The sequence below is a fragment of the Tachysurus fulvidraco genome, chromosome 11 (assembly GCF_022655615.1).
Source record: "Tachysurus fulvidraco isolate hzauxx_2018 chromosome 11, HZAU_PFXX_2.0, whole genome shotgun sequence".
In the NCBI taxonomy this organism is placed as follows: Eukaryota; Metazoa; Chordata; class Actinopteri; order Siluriformes; family Bagridae; genus Tachysurus; species Tachysurus fulvidraco.
The window spans coordinates 23886734-23905337 of record NC_062528.1 but is presented as its reverse complement, the minus strand read 5'-3'; the positions used below and the strand labels follow the sequence as shown (position 1 = coordinate 23905337).

Sequence of the window (18604 nt, the reverse complement as noted above, 5' to 3'; positions counted from 1 at the left end):
GAAACTTATTTCCTACTCTTCACTGGTGCAGGTCGTGCGCGAGTTTTACGGTGTTATAGGATAAGTTGACTAAAGCTAGGCAGGTGACGGGTAGCCAAAATTGGGTTGACTTGTTACCCGCTGTTCTAGCAGAAATGAGTGACACCGCGAAAAGACGTCCATCTATTACCACACGAAATTATGTTTGGTCGGTCGTTTCCCACACCCTGGAAGAAGGGTGAGTCATCTATAGGTACAAATAATCTTGATGTGCATATTGCCGAGTATTCCGCTGCCTTTACTGACACTTTATCAAGACACTATGAACAAATTTCAGCAGCTATACCTATCATTTCCAAGGTGCCGACACATCCATTTCAAGTTGGAGATATGGTCTTAATTATATCATTAAAACCTAAACCATTGGGCGAAAGTAAATATGATGGGCCAGCGGAAATAGTCGTGACTACATGAACAGGTGTACTAACTGATCTTTTTCCACAGTGGATCCATGTTACCAGGGTGAAGAGATGTCATCCAGGGGTCGACTCCGCTGTGAATGCATAAAATAATTATCTGTGTGTCACCATTTTCTTTATGTTACAGAGATACAGCCTTCGAACCCTTCCATGAATTTTCTAGAAGGTGCCTTCAACCTCCTGGCTTCTCCCACCATCACTTCACAACGCTCAGCAGTGACCCCACGGACCTTTCTGTGCCGGTTCTTTGGACATCATTAAAGCTGCAGGAGGTGACGGGAAAGGCTGAAGAAAACTGAACGACCACCTCTAGTTGAGCACAGGACACAGAACCAGTGACCAGTATGGTTGTCAGCCTCCTCATCTTGATCATCTGCCTTGGGACAGGGTTACCCGTCCAAGCACATCCTCACAACAACGAATTCTGAGAAGTGACTGCGGGTCTGGGCCAGGCCAGGCAACATACTAACAGTGATTACTCGTTTAGCCTGGCTTCCAGAGAAAGATATATAATCATATATGAGTTGTTTATCCATTATAACTTTATCATGGATAAAAGAGGATAATTGTGAGAATAATTGTATAAAATAATCTTTTCTGATAATGTTGCAGACTTTCTGTACAGAGCACATTGTTCTTCCTCTCTCTCACACACATTCCTTCTCTATCTTACACATACACACAGATGCCTTGACCTTAGTTTAACCCCGTCCCCACCATAGCAGGAACCTCTGTTTTGCATCTATCGCACTTGCAACAAAAAAGCAGTTGTAAGAAACATGATACTTTGGCTGGTGGGGTTCCTACTTTGTGATAACAGCCAAGGCTGCTTTTGTAGACACTAGCATTAAACTCCAGTACACACCCACTACACCCTCCCTCTTCTATAGTACGATTATATATTCTTGTTTTACCTAATAAACTTTGGAACTTCTCTTTGTAAGACTGACACGTGTGTTTCATTGAGAATTCCCCAAGGCCTTGTGGAGAACAGAAATCGAGCAGAGGTCAAGAGGCTGAATTTAGTTATCCTACCCAGGTGGCAGATGAGAAAATAGTGATCCTGCCCAAACAGATGAGAATTCCTTACAGAATGTAAAGTGTGAGAGCTTCTGTGTACTTGTTTTTGGAATGATAAGTAGTCTTTTCTGTCTTCTTGTAAGTAAATGTACAAGATTTATGACCATATACATATTTATAATCATATCTATATTTATATCTCTATATTTAAATAATTGAGCAGTTGTTACATTAAGTGTAAACTCAGTACATCAAAGTGTGAGGTGAAGTTAAACAGATCCTTGTTATGTTCTATCAATCCCTGGACTTCACCCTTGTCCCTGGTGTTGGCCTACGGTCCATGTTGATTTCTGATTCTCTTTTCCATATCAGTCCTTCTCTGTCCTCTGATCCCGGTCTACTCTATCAGTCCTTGGCCTTGACCTTTGTCCCACACAGATCCTCTGCCCCTGATCCTGTGTTGGCTCCTGCTCACTGCTGCTGAGGATGCTCCATATGGAGCCTGAAGATACACAGGATTACTGTAGATGGTACCGTGTAGAGACCATGGGGTTAGCTTTTCCATCAGTGAACAGTTGATAACTTCAACAAGACAGATTTCATATAAAAAATAGAATAACTCTGGTTAAATAATCAGACTTTAGGCTCTGGCTTGTTGATTAGAAGGTTGGGCTTCAAGCACCAGCACCGGCAAACTGCTTCTGAGCAACACTTTAAACCCTCCTGCCCCAAGCGTACAACATCATGGCTGGCTTTATAATCCCATTTTTAGGTGTTTATATTGATTCATAATCTCACTTTAGGTGTTTATAATGATTTATAATCCCACTTTTAATGTTTATAGTGATTTATAACCCCACTTTAAGTGTTTATAATGATTTATAATCCCACTTTTAGTGTTTATAATGATTTATAATCCCACTTTTAATGTTTACAATGATTTATAATCCAACTTTCGGTGTTTATATTGATTTATAATCACACTCTCAGCTTTTATAATGATATATATATATATATATATATATATATATATATATATATATATATATATATATATATATATATGATCACTTGCTTAACTCACGAGTCAGTCTATAAAGTTGATAAAACTAACTCTTTTCAGCTGTTCTGTAACCAAAAACTCTGAGTTTAAACTTGAACTCTGAGTTGACAAAACCTGAGATGGGAAACTCTGAGTTGGTTGAACCACCTTTCTGAAACAGGCCCCTGTTCTTGGACAGAAAGCCTCGTTTTGGCCAGAAGATCTATGAGGACCTTAATTTTCACACTAAAATCCCTGATTACTGTTGGGAGAACCCTCTGCTCGCACGGACGAGCCTTCACTCTGAATTAAAAAACCTCATCTTGGCCTCATCACTTGGGCAAATGAACTAAAGAAAAAAAACCCAATTACTTTGAGAGAATCTATAAATAAACCAATCAAATAAACCAGCCATTTCACTGAACCCTTCATAAACACAAAGGCGTGAATCTTTTAGACATAAATACATGTTTACTAACAGTGACCTACTTTAAAATAGATATATAGTTTATAATAAAATATAATTTTATTTCTTTGTTTCCATACCTCTGAAAAGCACAATACAAATAAACTGAAAGGAATTTTTTTTATTGAACTATATAAACTATATATAATAGATAATATAGTGTTAGAGCGTCTAACTTTAGGACAACTTTTATTTTGTTTTGTTTTTTGTTTTTGTCAATGTGACTGTAGAGACACTTATACACGACAAGGAAAGAAAGCTCTGTCAAAATAAAAGTATGCTGTGGTACAAGAAGATATTCACAGTAAATACTACCAATATTACTTATATATATATATATATATATATATATATATATATATATATATATATATATATTTCTCTTTCTTAATATTTTAAAACCAAAAGACTTTTAACATGACATTACAAAAAAATAAAATATGATATGTTCATGTGGTTAATGATATAATTTCATGTTCAGCTTATGCACCATTTAACAATAGTGGTTTTATTTGTTTAGATCAAATTTAAAAAGACAATTTAAATGCATATATTAAAATAATGGGAGTTAATTAGCTGACCAGCCTCAGATTTTTAACATTACAAAACTCTCACATATAATTAACTTGACCAATAGAAGTGAACAAATATCTGTTTAAAATGCCCCTCAAAATGACCAACAAATCATGAAGGCGGTGATTAAGGCAGTTAATGACGACACACGGCTGGAACACTATTACTGACTAGTTGAGTAGGAGGAGACTCCAGATACAATTTGGACTGAGGACACAATAAAAGACAGAAGTTGCTGACTAGTTAAACATTGGTGTATGTAGTTTTGGAGCAATGGTGACTACAAGGGTAAGTTTGGCATTTGTGGGGCTTTTTCTTGCCTTCAGCGCTGTGAGCAGTGTTCCTGCAGCCCCACCAAATGTGAAAAAGCTCTCTCAGGATCCTCAGCTTCCTGGGATGCCCACTGTGCTGCCACATACACCTGGCCAGGTTCAGAAATGCCAAGTGCAAGACTATGAAAGAATTCCTTGTGGAGAACCTGGCATCGTGGCTACTCGGTGTAATGCCATAAACTGCTGTTTTGATGGTCAACAGTGCTATTATGGGAAAACTGGTAAGCTTGAAATCCTGCTTGACTCTTGATTGGGGTTTAACATGAAACTGATTCCTTTCTATTTTGGTGTTCCCAGTGACTGTCCAGTGTACAATTGATGGCCAGTTTGTGCTGGTGGCAGCCAGAGATACAACTCGTCCCAGGATAAGCCTGGAGTCCATCAGCCTGTTGGGAGGAAACAGTGGACCCTGTAGTCCTGTTGACTCAAATGCAGCCTTTGCTATTTACCAGTTTGCTGTGACTGCTTGTGGGACAACCATGATGGTTTGTGTCACTATTTTTCTTCCCCTAACTGCGTTGCTCATTTCAGTTAGATGTTTATTGTGCTCTCTACTTTTTCTCCTGTCTAGGTAAAAGGTGGTTATGTGGTCTATGAAAACAGGATGGTTTCTTCCTATGAAGTTGGAATTGGACCCCGAGGCTCAATCACAAGAGACACTACTTATGAGTAAGTGATCTAAAACTCCTGGTTGTTGGATTAATTAAGGGGTTTTACTAACCTGCCATTTCCTTTTTGTAGGCTTTATTTCCAGTGTAAATATTCAGGTGTTGGCTTGGCTGCTTTGTCTATTGAGCCTTCAGCTAATGTTGATCCTCTGCCCATCGTTGCTTCTGGACCACTCCAAGTAGAACTAAGACTAGGAAAAGGGCTCTGTCTCTCAAAGGGTTGTGTGGAAGGTGAGCGCTGTCTGGATATTAAAATGCAGTTTCAGTAGCTTCAACAGATGCTGACTTCTCCTCTCTCCCAACAGAACAAATAGCCTATAACTCTTACTATAGTGCTAGTGACTACCCTGTGACCAAGGTTCTGAGGGAACCGGTGTACGTCGAAGTGCGCATTGTTGGAAGAACCGATCCAAACATTGTCCTGAGCTTGGGCAACTGCTGGGCAACTTCTTCCCCTAACCCCTACAGTCTTCCCCAGTGGGACCTTCTGGTGACTGGGTAAGCTTCCAGGTTTTGTTTGTAGCCCACTGTCTATATTGAACAGGAAGTGATGCCCTTATGTATCCCCAAGGTGTCCCTACAAGGATGACCGCTATTTGACCAAGCTGATCCCAGTTAGTGGAACGTCTGGACTTGCATACCCTACCCATTACAGACGCTTTGTCCTGAAGATGTTCACGTTTGTGGACAAGACCTCTATGGCTCCCATGCAAGAGACGGTAAATGCTCGTTCTTTTGTTCTACATGCTTCTGCATGGTGTGGGTTCTTTTTGTTTAGGTTCTCTTCCTTTCGCTCAGCTCTACATCCACTGCAGTACAGCTGTGTGTCTTCCGAGTGTGCTGAACTCCTGTGAGCCAATGTGCACCAGAACAAGTGAGTAGACCCCTTATTGCTGTTTGTTGCTTCTCCTGACTGAATAGCTTATTGTCCTGTGGCCCCCCCTCCTCCATTTTTAGGAAGAGATGTTTCTGCAGTGGAAGAAGGTGCTTCTCGCTTATCAGGAGTAGTGTCTAGTGGAGGCGTGATCTTTACTCAAAATTCCTCTCCTTTGTTTTAAAGCTGTGCAAAATAAATGGATTTTCCTTTCAAACTGTCTTTGGTTCATTTAGTGTGCAAGGTGTGCTTCTTCTGGATAAGGGTTAATATTTGGGGTTCTTGTGGCTTTAGTGATTGTCCTTTTGGTTTAAGCTTGCACCATGTCCTTGGTGTTGCTTTCACCTTACATGGCTTCAGGGCTGTCAAGTGCCATGCATTTCCTTCAGTCACCTCACAGTACTAAATCATGTTTTGATTACCCAGTCAAATTATTTTTTTTTTAAACTCGCTATAAATTATGGTCTGTTAATTTCATTGTAAAGAATTAACTTACAAAATTAGCAGGGGATCAGAATTACTTCCCCCACTGTAAGAAACAGCAGTCATTCCATCTCAGCCAGTATTGTGACCTTTATCCGTCTCCCTTCACATCTCACTGTAGAACAGAACATGCTCTGGCCCATAGCTCAATAAATCCAGTCAGCATATTCTGTGATTTTGCTTTCATTTTGACAGCTTTACTGTGTCCATGCCAGTCAGGACTTGCTGCTTTAACTATTATTAGCAGCATGATGGTGTTCACTGGTCTGATGGAAATTAGACTTTCTTATCAGTATGATCAAATTAACGTGTTACTGATGGCCTGATCAATAAATAGTTTAAAAGACAAAAACTACTTTAGACATAATAGGATAGAAACATTTGTGTGAAATATTAGCAAAAGTAAGCAGAGCAATATCAGGCAAAGAGCTGGTGATATCTGCCTCTGATCCTTCAGTCTCTTTATGTAATCCAGACAGACTGGATAAAGTATAATTTATTCTTCATAAGTAGTCTTACCCTGGATAAAAATTTACACAGAATTCAAATGAAAAAAGTGTTGTTCAACTCACAATGGCAGGTTTAGTGAGAAATTCTTACAAGTGGTGTGTTCAGTTCCTTTTACATGCAGTAACATAATTTACCTCTGCTAATCTATTCAAGTTTATTTGTACACCACTTAACATTTGACATTGTCTCAAAGAAGCTTTACAGAACAAACATAGAACAAATGGTTAATATAAAGATTAATATAATACAAAATTCAAGATTAATATTAGATATATTTAAATGTGTATGTATTTATCCCCAATAAGCAAGTCTGAGGTGACTCAGGTGACTGTGGGGAGGAAAAACTCCCTTAGATGGTAAAGGAAGAAACCTTGAGAAGAACCAGACTCGAAGGGGAAATTCATCCTCACATGGGTGACACTGGAGGGTGTGATTATAAATATACAGTCTGATAAATGTTGTATTGATAAGGTTGTTGCCCTCAAAGACCACATGGAGTTGCATTTCCTCTTTAGTATAGCAGAGTCTAGCTGGAGGTGGTAGAACTATAGATGCCTCAGGATCCTCACAGATTTGGCCTCGTCTCAGCAGAGGTCCAAAATCTTCTTATGGCACAAAAGACGATCAGAGCTGGTATGCCTCGAGCTGGTATACCACAATTTCTAGATGCCTCGTGATGGGTAGAAAGAGAGAAGCAGTGGAGAGGAATTAATGTAGCTGCTGTTCATAAAATTAGCAAGCACTAGATGATAATATGCATTTGATTTGATGTACAGTAATAGAGCACAATATTATGGGATGTATTATGTGTATGCCTGACTAAAGAGATGAGTTTTTAATCTACATTTAAAAAAAGTGCGTCTGAGCCCCAAACACTATCCGGAAGACACTTCCAAAGTTTGGGAACTAAATAAGAAAACGCTCTACCACCTTTAGTAGACTTAGATATTCTGGGAACTACCAGAAGTCCTGAGTTTTGTGATCTCAGAGAGCGTGAAGGATTGTAACGTGTTAGAAGACTAGTTAGATACATGGGAGCTAAACCATTAAGAGCCTTGTACATAAGTAGCAGCAGTTTGTAATTAATTCTAAACTTAACAGGTAGCCAGTGTAGAGATGATAAAATTGGGGTTATATGGTCATACTTTCTTGTCCTAGTGAGAACTCTGGCAGCTGCATTTTGGACTAACTGTAACCTATTTATTAAAGATGCAGGACAAGCACCTAGTAATGCATTACAATAGTCCAGTCTAGAGGTCATGAAGGCATGAACTAGCTTCTCAGCTTGGCAATATTTCTAAGGTGGAAGAAGGCTGTGTTTGTAATATGGTGATATGATTTTAAAGACAAGTTACTGTCTAATAAACACCCAGGTCTTTCACTTGTAATGGGGTAGAAGGTGTGGGACTACGGATTGAGTGGACTACAAATCCCAGGAGTCAAGATGGTATAAAAGGAAGTCAAACTTGTTGACTTCCTCTTTGTGTACCATGTGCTAAGAAAAGCTGTTTGGTGATGAAAAAAAACAATTTATTAATGAACAGTATAGCAGTCTAGAACTGAATTGTAAAGTGTCCTCATGGGAGTTGTGTTAATGGTTATTTCTTTTTTTTTTTTTTGGGTTGTTTTATTTATCTTGGACCAACTGATGACCGGGGGGTTTCCTTTACCTCATACATGTGGTGTACTCTGTTAATGTGGGGGGAAACAACTTGTTGTGGTTTGAGGGTATGATTTCCTTTTGCTGTGGAGAGAGGATCGAACGGGTTTTGGTTTTACTTGTAATTTGAGTGTGCACTTATTTGCAGAGTAGCTACTATTAGATAGGCCTGGGAACCCAGTTGTCTGTAATGGTTACAAGATATATCTTTTTCTTTCTTTGTTTTTGTTTGTTTGATCTTTTTGATTCTTTCTGATGCTAATTGGAAATATTGTAAAATAAACATTTTCATATTTGCGAAGAAACACACTGTAGTGGTTACCCTTAATTTTAAGGTATCTCCTCATCCCCTTGTGGGATGATTGGGTTATACACTGTTGAGCTACTAGTAACAGTACATCCCTCTAATTGGAAGGTAAAATGCAGTGTTGTAATGTAACGGAGTACAAATACTTCGTTACTGTACTTAAGTAGAAATGTCACGTATCTGTACTTTACTTTGCTATTTACATTTATGTTTACTTTCACTTTTACTCCACTACATTTCCTAGATAAAATGTATACTTTTACTCCGATACATTTCCACTAAGCATCTTCGTTACTCGTAAAATCAGAAGAAATGTGTGCGACTGCAATAAGGGAGGTTTGGCGAATCACTGCTCCTAGATTGCATTATGCACATCCACACACGCTACGGAGAAGCACAGGTGCGCGCAGCGTGCACGCGCAGTCAGAGCTGGAGGCGTTTATCTTTAACGTTAATCGGCTGAAAGCTGTAAATATGGCAACCAAAAGCAGTGAAATGTCACTATTCTTATTACCAGAGTTACAGCACAAACAAAATATTAATGCAAACAATCCATTCAATACTAAATAAAAATAACATTTATTGATCTGGTCTTTGTCTTGTGATATTAGTTTATTCATGACTGAATTCATCGGACACACTGTAGAGAATACACACACATGAACTGATCTAATTCAAGACTGGCATCATTACATCATGCATAAAATTTTGGTGTCCACTTTTGCCATTTAATAATACCATAACTTTTGTCTTACTGTGTAGTCATATAATATATAATATAAAACTCCTCATGTTTTAAATTCTCACTGAGGGATAAAACCCCTAAAGATGAAACCCTAGAACTGCCCCTGCTCTTATGCCGACCGAAAATCACTGAAGTTTTACTTTTTACTTTTACTTGAAATATTTAAGTACATTAAATATCAGAATTTCTTTTGATACTTAAATACAGTAAATATCAGATACTTTAAGACTTTTACTAATATAAAATATTCTAAAATGTAAGTAATATTCTAAAAGGCAACTTGCACTTCTACCAAAGTCTTTTTCTAGTACGATATCTGTACTTTTACTCAAGTATTGCTTTCTAGTACTTTATACACTACTGGTAAGTTGTGAGAGCTTGTGTGTACTGGTTTTTGACCGATAAGTAGTTTTTCTGTCTTTTCCATTTAAAGATCTTTTAATCTTTTATCTCTTTAACGCACTCAGTTAATTTGGACAAATTAGCTATTTCATCTGGTTTTGATGAGCTATATAACTGTGTATCCTCAGTATAACAGTGGAAACTAACCACGCTATCAAAGTTCATGCAGCTCTTCTCGTCTGCGCTTGAAATTTGTTTACTGATTACTGAATTTTTATTTTTTTTTTGGCAAAATGGTGGTTCCTAAATGTGACCGAAGGATATCAGAGTGATATGCGTGTCTGTGTGAAGTTGTGAAGCAGCACCAGCAGGAGCTGGCAACTGAGTGTGCAACGATTTATTACTGCACGCTTCCGATTTATGCAGCAAACTGGATAAAGAACAGCAATTGAACCAGCAGACTGTCTCTAGTCTCTGTCTCTAGTCTCACAGATATGACAGAAGGGCAGACCGGCTACACTAAGAACAAGTCATGTGTAACTTTAACACATGCAGTTTCTGTGCTATGATGGGGTATAAAACCTGACTGCAGGGCTATCAAGTGTCACTCATTTTGGTCTTTCGTCATGCTCTCCTGCCAAACATTGTACTTGTCACCCAGAAAAACTTACTATTCATCATATATTTAATGAAGTGTCTTCAAAACTTGAGAGCCCTGCAATATTATCTGGAGAGACGAAGTCTGTTGTTAATAGTAGTTAATAGTATTAACTGCAGTTAATATTGTGGCTATCTTTTGTATCATGATCCTAAAATCCCTGAACTCCAACTGTTAAAGCACAGACTGCATAATGAGTGTGGAGTTCAGTGTTCATCACTGTAATGAGGTTTGTATTGATTAACTGTTTAACTGAAAATAAATAGATGAAACATTCCAGTTTCACTTCATACACAAATATTTGAAGTGTGAAATTGTCCAATAATCAGTGCGTTACAAATAATGAGGAGTTGTAAAGGATTACATGAGAGATTCACTCCACACACAAAGGGTTAAAACTACATTTTTTTACAGGTTTATTTTTCAGCTGATCTTTTAATTTGGTGAGTGGTGACTTTTAGTTTTACACAAAAAGTCACGTGACTTGATGTCTCTAGCTGGCTTCACGCGTGTCATATGACATAAATGAAAGGTGGTGTTCTGATGTAACTGTGTTAAAGAAGATATGCAGATCTTGAAACACTCTTCATTAACTGCAAACCGTTCTATTCGCCACGGGAATTTTGCTCGTTCATTCTGGTGAGTGTTTACATTCCACCGCAAGCGCACGTGAGCTCGGCCCTACAGACACTCGCTGATATGATCATAGAGAGTGAGCAACAACACCCGGACTCTGTAGTAATAATTCTTGAGGACTTTAATAAAGCGATTCTCTCATATCACTCTGTCCCATGGGCAGCTCTGGGACTCTCTGATCACTGCATAGTTCATCTGATACCGACCTACAGGCAGAAACTGAAATCAGCTAAACTGGTATTAAGGACTGTAAAAAGATGGACTAAGGAAGTGGAGCAGGATTTACAAGCCTGTTTCGCTCTCACAGATTGAACTTTTTTTGAAGCTGCTGCCTCCGACCTGGATAAGCTCACAGAGATTGTAACATCATACATCAGTTTTTGTGAAGATTTGTGCATTCTCACGAGGTCTCAATTAACCTACAACAATAACAAGCCATGGTTCACTGCGAAACTCAGCCAGCTCAATCAGGCCAAAGTGGATGCTCACAGAAATGGGGATAGAGTCTTGTACAAACAGGCCAAATACACACTGAAAAAGGAGATCAGAGTGGCAAAGAGGAATTATTCCGAAAAATTACGGATTCAGATTTCCTCGAATGACTCAGCTTCAGTGTGGAAAGATCTGGGAAAGCTCAAATCTAGCACCCGCACCCACAGCACTGGCGCCCCCCCCAGGGCTGTGTTATCTCCCCACTACTCTTCTCCCTGTACACGAATGACTGCACCTCTAATGACCCCTCTGTCAAGCTCCTGAAGTTTGCAGACGACACCACACTGATCGGCCTCATCCAGGATGGTGACGAGTCTGCTTACAGACTGGAGGTTGAGCGGCTGTCTGTCTGGTGCAGCCTTAACAACCTGGAGCTGAACACGCTCAAAACAGTGGAGATGATATTGGACTTCAGGAGAAATCCCCCTGCTCTTCCCCCACTAACCATCATTGACAGCATTGTCACAGCAGTGGAGTCATTCAGATTCCTGGGAACCACAATCTTCCAAGACCTGAAGTGGGACATTCACATTGACTCCATTGTGAAAAAGGCTCAGCAGAGGTTGTACTTCCTTCATCAGCTGAATAAGTTCTACCTGCCACAGGATCTGCTAAAACAGTTCCACACTGCTGTCATTGAATCCATCCTCTGCACCTTAGTGACTGTTTGGTTCAGCTCAGCTACCAAATCCGACCTCAGAAGACTTCAGAGGGTAGTCTGGACTGCTGAGCGAATCATTGGCACAACTCTCCCCACACTTCATGACCTGTACTTCTCCAGAGTGAGCAAAAGTCACAAAGTCAATCACTCAGGACCCCTCACATCCAGCACACTCCCTCTTTCAACTCTTGCCATCTGGTCGATGCTACAGAGCCCTGAGCACCAGAACGACCAGACAAAGGAACAGTTTCTTCCCTCAGGCAATCCATCTGATGAACACTTAACACCATGAAACACACAACACCTAATATTTGTATTATGTATAGCTCAATTGCACATTTCATACTTGCACATCTGTACATACATACATACATACATACATACATACATACATACATACATACATACATACATATTATCTATACTGTTTACTGTTTACTTCAATTGCACATTTCACACCTGTAAATGTGTACATACAATTTCGTCTATACTGTGATAATGTCATTATGTTACACTGTGGAGCTTCTGTCACTAAAACAAATTCCTCGCATGTGAAAACATGCCTGGCAGTAAAGGTGATTCTGATTCTGGGTTATGTTCTACCAATCCCTGGACTTCACCCTTGTCCCTGGTGTTGGCCTATGGTCCATGTTGATCTCTGATTATCTATTTCCATTTCAGTCCTTCTCTGTCCTCTGATCCTTGTCTACTCTGCCCCTGATCCTGTGTTGGATCCTGCTCACTGCTGCTGAGGATGCTCCATATGGAGCCTGAAGATACACAGGATTACTGTAGATGGTACCGTGTAGAGACCATGGGGTTAGCTTTTTCATCAGTGAACAGTTGATAACTTCAACAAGACAGATTTCATATAATAAATAGAATAACTCTGGTTAAATAATCAGACTTTAGGCTCTGGCTTGTTGATTAGAAGGTTGGGCTTCAAGCACCAGCACCGGCAAACTGCTTCTGAGCAACACTTTAAACCCTCCTACCCCAAGCGTACAACAACATGGCTGGCTTTATAATTCAATTCTTATGTGTTTATAATGATTTATAACCCCACTTTCAGTGTTTATAATGATTTATAACCCCACTTTCAGTGTTTATAATGATTTATAATCCCACTTTCAGTGTTTATAATGATTTATAACCCCACTTTCAGTGTTTATAATGATTTATAATCCCACTTTCAGTGTTTATAATGATTTATAACCCCACTTTCAGTGTTTATAATGAATTATAATCCGACTTTTAGTGTTTACAATGATTTATAATCCCACTTTTAATGTTTATAATTATTTTTAATCCCACTCTCAGTGTTTATAATGATTTATAATCCCACTTTTAATGTTTATAATTATTTTTAATCCCACTCTCGGTGTTTATAATGATTTATAATCCCACTTTTAATGTTTATAATTATTTATAATCCCACTTTTAATGTTTATAATTATTTTTAATCCCACTCTCAGTGTTTATAATGATTTATAATCCCACTCTCGGTGTTTATAATGATTTATATGATTTATACCCAGATGAGGATGAGGTTCCCTTTTCAGTCTGGTTCCTCTCAAGGTTTTTTCCTCATGTTGTCTCAACACCACTGACTCTCTCATTAAATCACAGAAAAATAAAGAATAACCTCACATTATTTAAAACATTTGGTTAAAAGCATGATTAAAAGCAGCCTATATTTACTTTTCTATCCATTTTTTTAACTTCTGGACTAAAGTTGTTTTTTGTTTGTTTTTTACAGTATGAAATTCCTATCACATTCGTTCAATAAATATAAAGAATCGATTGTTTAAAACAAAACAAAATACTGCTTAATGAAATGAAGGTGCAGAATAACCCAATTATTAATGGAGTTAGAGCTAAAAGGTCTTATTTATCTATCTTTAATAACATTGGGTGTAAAGGTTGTGTGTAGATCAAATTGTACTAAATATTTCTTCTGGATTTTACAGAAATGCTGATGTTCGTACACATGTGCACATGTTGGTGACACCAGCCACCTGTCGGTTATTTGGTGTATGCACAGGTGTCCTGTGATAAACGCAGCTCAATGTTCATAATGTTGGTTGTGATCTACCTGCTCCATGGTGAGGTTTTTATCAGGTCCGGTCATGTAGCTGATGAGAAATCGGTTTCACTGAGCTGAAAAATCCATAAACACATAAACACATAAACACGTAGTGGGAAAACCCCAACCTGACCTCCATCTTCTAAAAACATCACCCATAGTTCACAAAGTTCCTCAGTGTTCCTTTATTCTAGCAGACGTTGGTGTGTATCACTTCATCACTGTTTGTGTTTCTCAGAGCATTCATACTTCTAAAATCTGCACAGTATAACAATTAAGACATACTAATGTGATAATGGACACGGTGGCTTAGTGGTTAGCACGTTTGCCTCACACATCCAGGGTTGGGGGGTCGATTCCTGCCTCCGCCTTGTGTGTGTGGAGTTTGCATGTTCTCCCCGTGCCTCGGGGGTTTCCTCCGGGTACTCCGGTTTCCTCCCCCGGTCCAAAGACATGCATGGTAGGTTGATTGGCATCTCTGGAAAATTGTCCGTAGTGTGTAATTGTGTGAGTGAATGAGAGAGTGTGTGTGCCCTGCGATGGGTTGGCACTCTGTCCAGGGTGTATCCTGCCTTGATGCCCGATGACGCCTGAGATAGGCACAGGATCCCCGTGACCCGAGAAGTTCGGATTGAATGAATGAATGAATGAATGAATGAATAATGTGATACTAGTGTGAATTGTTCATAATAAAAAGTACGTCATTGTTAGAACAACATTAAAGACGTTGGATGGAAGCACTGAGTTTGGGCAGAAAACCCCAATGGTCCCCAAAACACCAAAAAATCTTCATGGATAGAAGTCTGATTTGTGGTGAAAATGTTCTTAGCTCTTTTGGAGGCATCTTCAGATTGGGTGAAAGGACCTGTTCTTGGACAGAATGATTAGTTTGGCCTGAAGATCTAAAGCCCTGTTCACACTGCAGGTAAATGTGGCCCAAATCTGGTCAAGTGACCAGGTCAGACTTCTTCAGGAGTAGTGTGAACACTCAAATCTAACCAAGATCTAATTTTTTCAAATCAGATTTAGACCACTTCCATATGTGGTCTGGAATCAGACCCAAATCTGATTCTTTCCAATGTGGCCACAGTGTGAGCAACAAAGGTGGATTTGATGCAACTTTTACGTCAATCTACATCGACATTCGTCACAATTATGCGCCAGCGAGTACGCACACAAACGTGACTACGCCTACAAAATGGATCAAATAATCAAAAGTTGTCCTCGACATCGAAATTTTCAAAACACTGCATCTCTGTGCTGCCATTACACAAACATTTAGCAAGAAAAGCGAAAATGCTTACTTCCTCCATAACCTCGCCAACTTTAGCGCAACGGCGTGCTGCGTGTGACGTCATCGTTATTGTTCGTTTGCGCATGCGGGTCAGTTCAAAACAGCAAACTGTTCACACTGGTATCTGATATAGGCCACATTTAAAAAGGTAATGTGAACATCCAAACAAACAAATCAGATCTGAGCAAAATATCCGAATTGAGCACTATGACTTGCACTGTGAACGTGGCCTATGAGGACCTTAAACTTCACAATAAAATCCCTTACTGTTGGGAGAACCCTCTTCTCGCATGGACGAGCCTTCACACTGAATAAAAGAACCTCATCTTGGCCTCATCACTTGGGCAAATGGAACTAAGGAAAACACCCAAGTACTTTGAGAGAAATCTATAAATAAACCAAATGAATAAAGCAGCCATTTCACTGAACCCTTCATAAACACAAAGGTGCCAATCTTTTAGACTTAAATACATGTTTACTAACAGTGACCTGCTTTAAATATGAGAACATTAATAATAGAATAAAATAGAATTTTATTTCTTTGTTTCCATACTTCTGATAAACTACTTTGAGACAATGTGAATTGTTAAAATCACAATACAAATAAACTGAAAGGATTTTTTTTATTGATGTGAACGCTCTATGTGAACTATATATAATATATAATATAGAGTGTTAGAGCGTCTAACTTTTTGACAACTTTTATGTTGTTTTTTTTGTTGTTTTTGTCAATGTGACTGTAGAGACATGACAAGGAAAGAAAGCTCTGTCAAAATAAAAGTACCCTGCGATACAAGAAGATATTCACAGTAAATACTACTAATATTACTTATATATATATATTTTCTCTTAAGATTTTAAAACAAAAATACATTTAACATGACATTATAAAAAAATCAAATATGACATGTTCATGTGGTTAATGATATCATTTCATGTTCAGCTCATGCACAATTTAACAATAGTGGTTTTATTTGTTTAGACAAAATTTAAAAAGACAATTTAAATACATATATTAAAATAATGGGAGTTAATTAGCTGGCCAGCCTCAGATTGTTAACATTACAAAACTCTCACATATAATTAACTTGACCAATAGAAGTGAACAAATATCTGTTTAAAAAGTGTTCCCTCAAAATGACTAACAAATCATGAAGGCGGTGATTAAGGCAGTTAATGACGACACACGGCTGAAACACTATTACTGACTAGTTGAGTAGGAGGAGACTCCAGATACAATTAGGACTGAAGACACAATAAAAGACAGAATTTGCTGACTACCAAAACATCGGTGTATGTAGTTTGGGAACAATGGTGATTACAGGGGTAAGTTTGGCATTTGTGGGGCTTTTTCTTGCCTTCAGTGCTGTGAGCAGTGTTCCTACAGCCCCACCAAATGTGAAAAAGCTTCCTGGGATGCCCACTGTGCTGCCACATACACCTGGCCAGGTTCAGAAATGCCAAGTGCAAGACTATGAAAGAATTCCTTGTGGAGAACCTGGCATCATGGCTACTCGGTGTAATGCCATAAACTGCTGTTTTGATGGTCAACAGTGCTATTATGGGAAAACTGGTAAGTGTGAAATCCTGCTTAACTCTTGATTGGGGTTTAACATAAAACTGATCCCTTTCTTTTTTGTTTTCCCAGTGACTGTCCAGTGTACAATTGATGGCCAGTTTGTGCTGGTGGCAGCCAGAGATACAACCCGTCCCAGGATAAGCCTGGAGTCCATCAGCCTGTTGGGAGGAAACAGTGGACCCTGTAGTCCCGTTGACTCAAATGCAGCCTTTGCTATTTACCAGTTTGCTGTGACTGCTTGTGGGACAACCATGATGGTCTGTGTCACTATTTTTCTTCCCCTAACTGCGTTGTTCATTTCAGGTAGCTGTTTATTGTGCTCTCTACTTTTCTCCTGTCTAGGTAAAAGGTGGTTATGTGGTCTATGAAAACAGGATGGTTTCTTCCTATGAAGTTGGAATTGGACCCCGAGGCTCAATCACAAGAGACACTACTTATGAGTAAGTGATCGAAAACTTCTGGTTGTGGGATTAATTAAGGGGTTTTACTAACCTGTGACTTCCTTTTGTAGGCTTTACTTCCAGTGTAAATATTCAGGTGTTGGCTTGGCTGCTTTGTCTATTGAGTCTTCAGCTAATGTTGATCCTCTGCCCATCGTTGCTTCTGGACCACTCCAAGTAGAACTAAGACTAGGAAAAGGGCTCTGTCTCTCAAAGGGTTGTGTAGAAGGTGAGTGCTGTCTGGATATTGAAATGCAGTTTGAATTTCAGTAGCTTCCACAGATGCTGACTTCTCCTCTCTCCCAACAGAACAAATAGCCTATAACTCTTACTATAGTGCTAGTGACTACCCTGTGACCAAGGTTCTGAGGGAACCGGTGTACGTCGAAGTGCGCATTGTTGGAAGAACCGATCCAAACATTGTCCTGAGCTTGGGCAACTGCTGGGCGACTTCTTCCCCTAACCCCTACAGTCTTCCCCAGTGGGACCTTCTGGTGTCCGGGTAAGCTTCCGGGTTTTGTTTGTAGCCCACTGTCTATATTGAACAGGAAGTGATGCCCTTATGTATCCCCAAGGTGTCCCTACAAGGATGACCGCTATTTGACCAAGCTGATCCCAGTTAGTGGAACGTCTGGACTTGCATACCCTACCCATTACAGGCGCTTTGTCCTGAAGATGTTCACGTTTGTGGACAAGACCTCTATGGCTCCCATGCAAGAGACGGTAAATGCTCGTTCTTTTGTTCTACATGCTTCTGCATGGTGTGGGTTCTTTTTGTTTAGGTTCTCTTCCTTTCCCTCAGCTCTACATCCACTGCAGTACAGCTGTGTGTCTTCCGAGTCTGCTTGACTCCTGTGAACCAATGTGCACCAGAACAAGTGAGTAGACCCCTTATTGCTGTTTGCTGCTTCTCCTGACTGAATAGCTCATTGACCTGTGGCTTTTTTTCCCCCTCCATTTTTAGGAAGAGATGTTTCTGCAGTGGAAGAAGGTGCTTCTCGCTTATCAGGAGTAGTGTCTAGTGGAGGCGTGATCTTTACTCAAAATTCCTCTCCTTTGTTTTAAAGCTGTGCAAAATAAATGCATTTGCCTTTCAAACTGTCTTTGGTTCATTTAGTGTGCAAGTTGTGCTGCTTCTGGATAAGGGTTTATGATTGGGGGTTCTTGCGGCTTTAGTGATTGTCCCTTGGTTTACCTTGTCTTAGCTTGCACCATGTCCTTGGTGTTGCTTTCACCTTACATGGCTTCAGGGCTGTCAAGTGCCATGCATTTCCTTCA

The 18604-nt window shown here is 39.4% G+C and overlaps 2 protein-coding genes across 2 annotated transcripts; both read left to right on the top strand.

The window, feature by feature from the left end:
* Nucleotides 1-3802: 3802 nt before the first annotated feature.
* On the top strand, nucleotides 3803-5650 carry LOC113649094 (zona pellucida sperm-binding protein 4-like). Its single transcript, XM_027156704.2, has 8 exons — nucleotides 3803-4112; nucleotides 4189-4376; nucleotides 4463-4560; nucleotides 4633-4790; nucleotides 4865-5057; nucleotides 5131-5278; nucleotides 5358-5433; nucleotides 5517-5650. The coding sequence occupies exons 1-8, from the start codon at nucleotides 3833-3835 to the stop codon at nucleotides 5615-5617; spliced, it is 1242 nt and encodes a 413-aa protein (XP_027012505.2). The 5' UTR covers nucleotides 3803-3832; the 3' UTR covers nucleotides 5618-5650.
* A 10933-nt stretch (nucleotides 5651-16583) lies between these two features.
* LOC125138357 (zona pellucida sperm-binding protein 4-like) lies at nucleotides 16584-18424 on the top strand. The gene is made up of 8 exons (XM_027156705.2): nucleotides 16584-16880; nucleotides 16956-17143; nucleotides 17229-17326; nucleotides 17398-17555; nucleotides 17636-17828; nucleotides 17902-18049; nucleotides 18129-18204; nucleotides 18291-18424. The coding sequence occupies exons 1-8, from the start codon at nucleotides 16619-16621 to the stop codon at nucleotides 18389-18391; spliced, it is 1224 nt and encodes a 407-aa protein (XP_027012506.2). The 5' UTR covers nucleotides 16584-16618; the 3' UTR covers nucleotides 18392-18424.
* Nucleotides 18425-18604: the final 180 nt, after the last annotated feature.

Bases quoted from the DNA above. Each gene is read 5' to 3' on its own strand.
- LOC125138357 (XM_027156705.2), top strand. From the start codon at position 16,619: ATGGTGATTACAGGGGTAAGTTTGGCATTTGTGGGGCTTTTTCTTGCC. The intron at 18,050-18,128 runs GTAAATGCTCGT...CCTTTCCCTCAG, and splicing joins TGGCTCCCATGCAAGAGACG to CTCTACATCCACTGCAGTAC. The intron at 18,205-18,290 runs GTGAGTAGACCC...CTCCATTTTTAG, and splicing joins ACCAATGTGCACCAGAACAA to GAAGAGATGTTTCTGCAGTG.
- LOC113649094 (XM_027156704.2), top strand. From the start codon at position 3,833: ATGGTGACTACAAGGGTAAGTTTGGCATTTGTGGGGCTTTTTCTTGCC. The intron at 4,113-4,188 runs GTAAGCTTGAAA...TGGTGTTCCCAG, and splicing joins GTGCTATTATGGGAAAACTG to TGACTGTCCAGTGTACAATT. The intron at 4,377-4,462 runs GTTTGTGTCACT...TCTCCTGTCTAG, and splicing joins CTTGTGGGACAACCATGATG to GTAAAAGGTGGTTATGTGGT.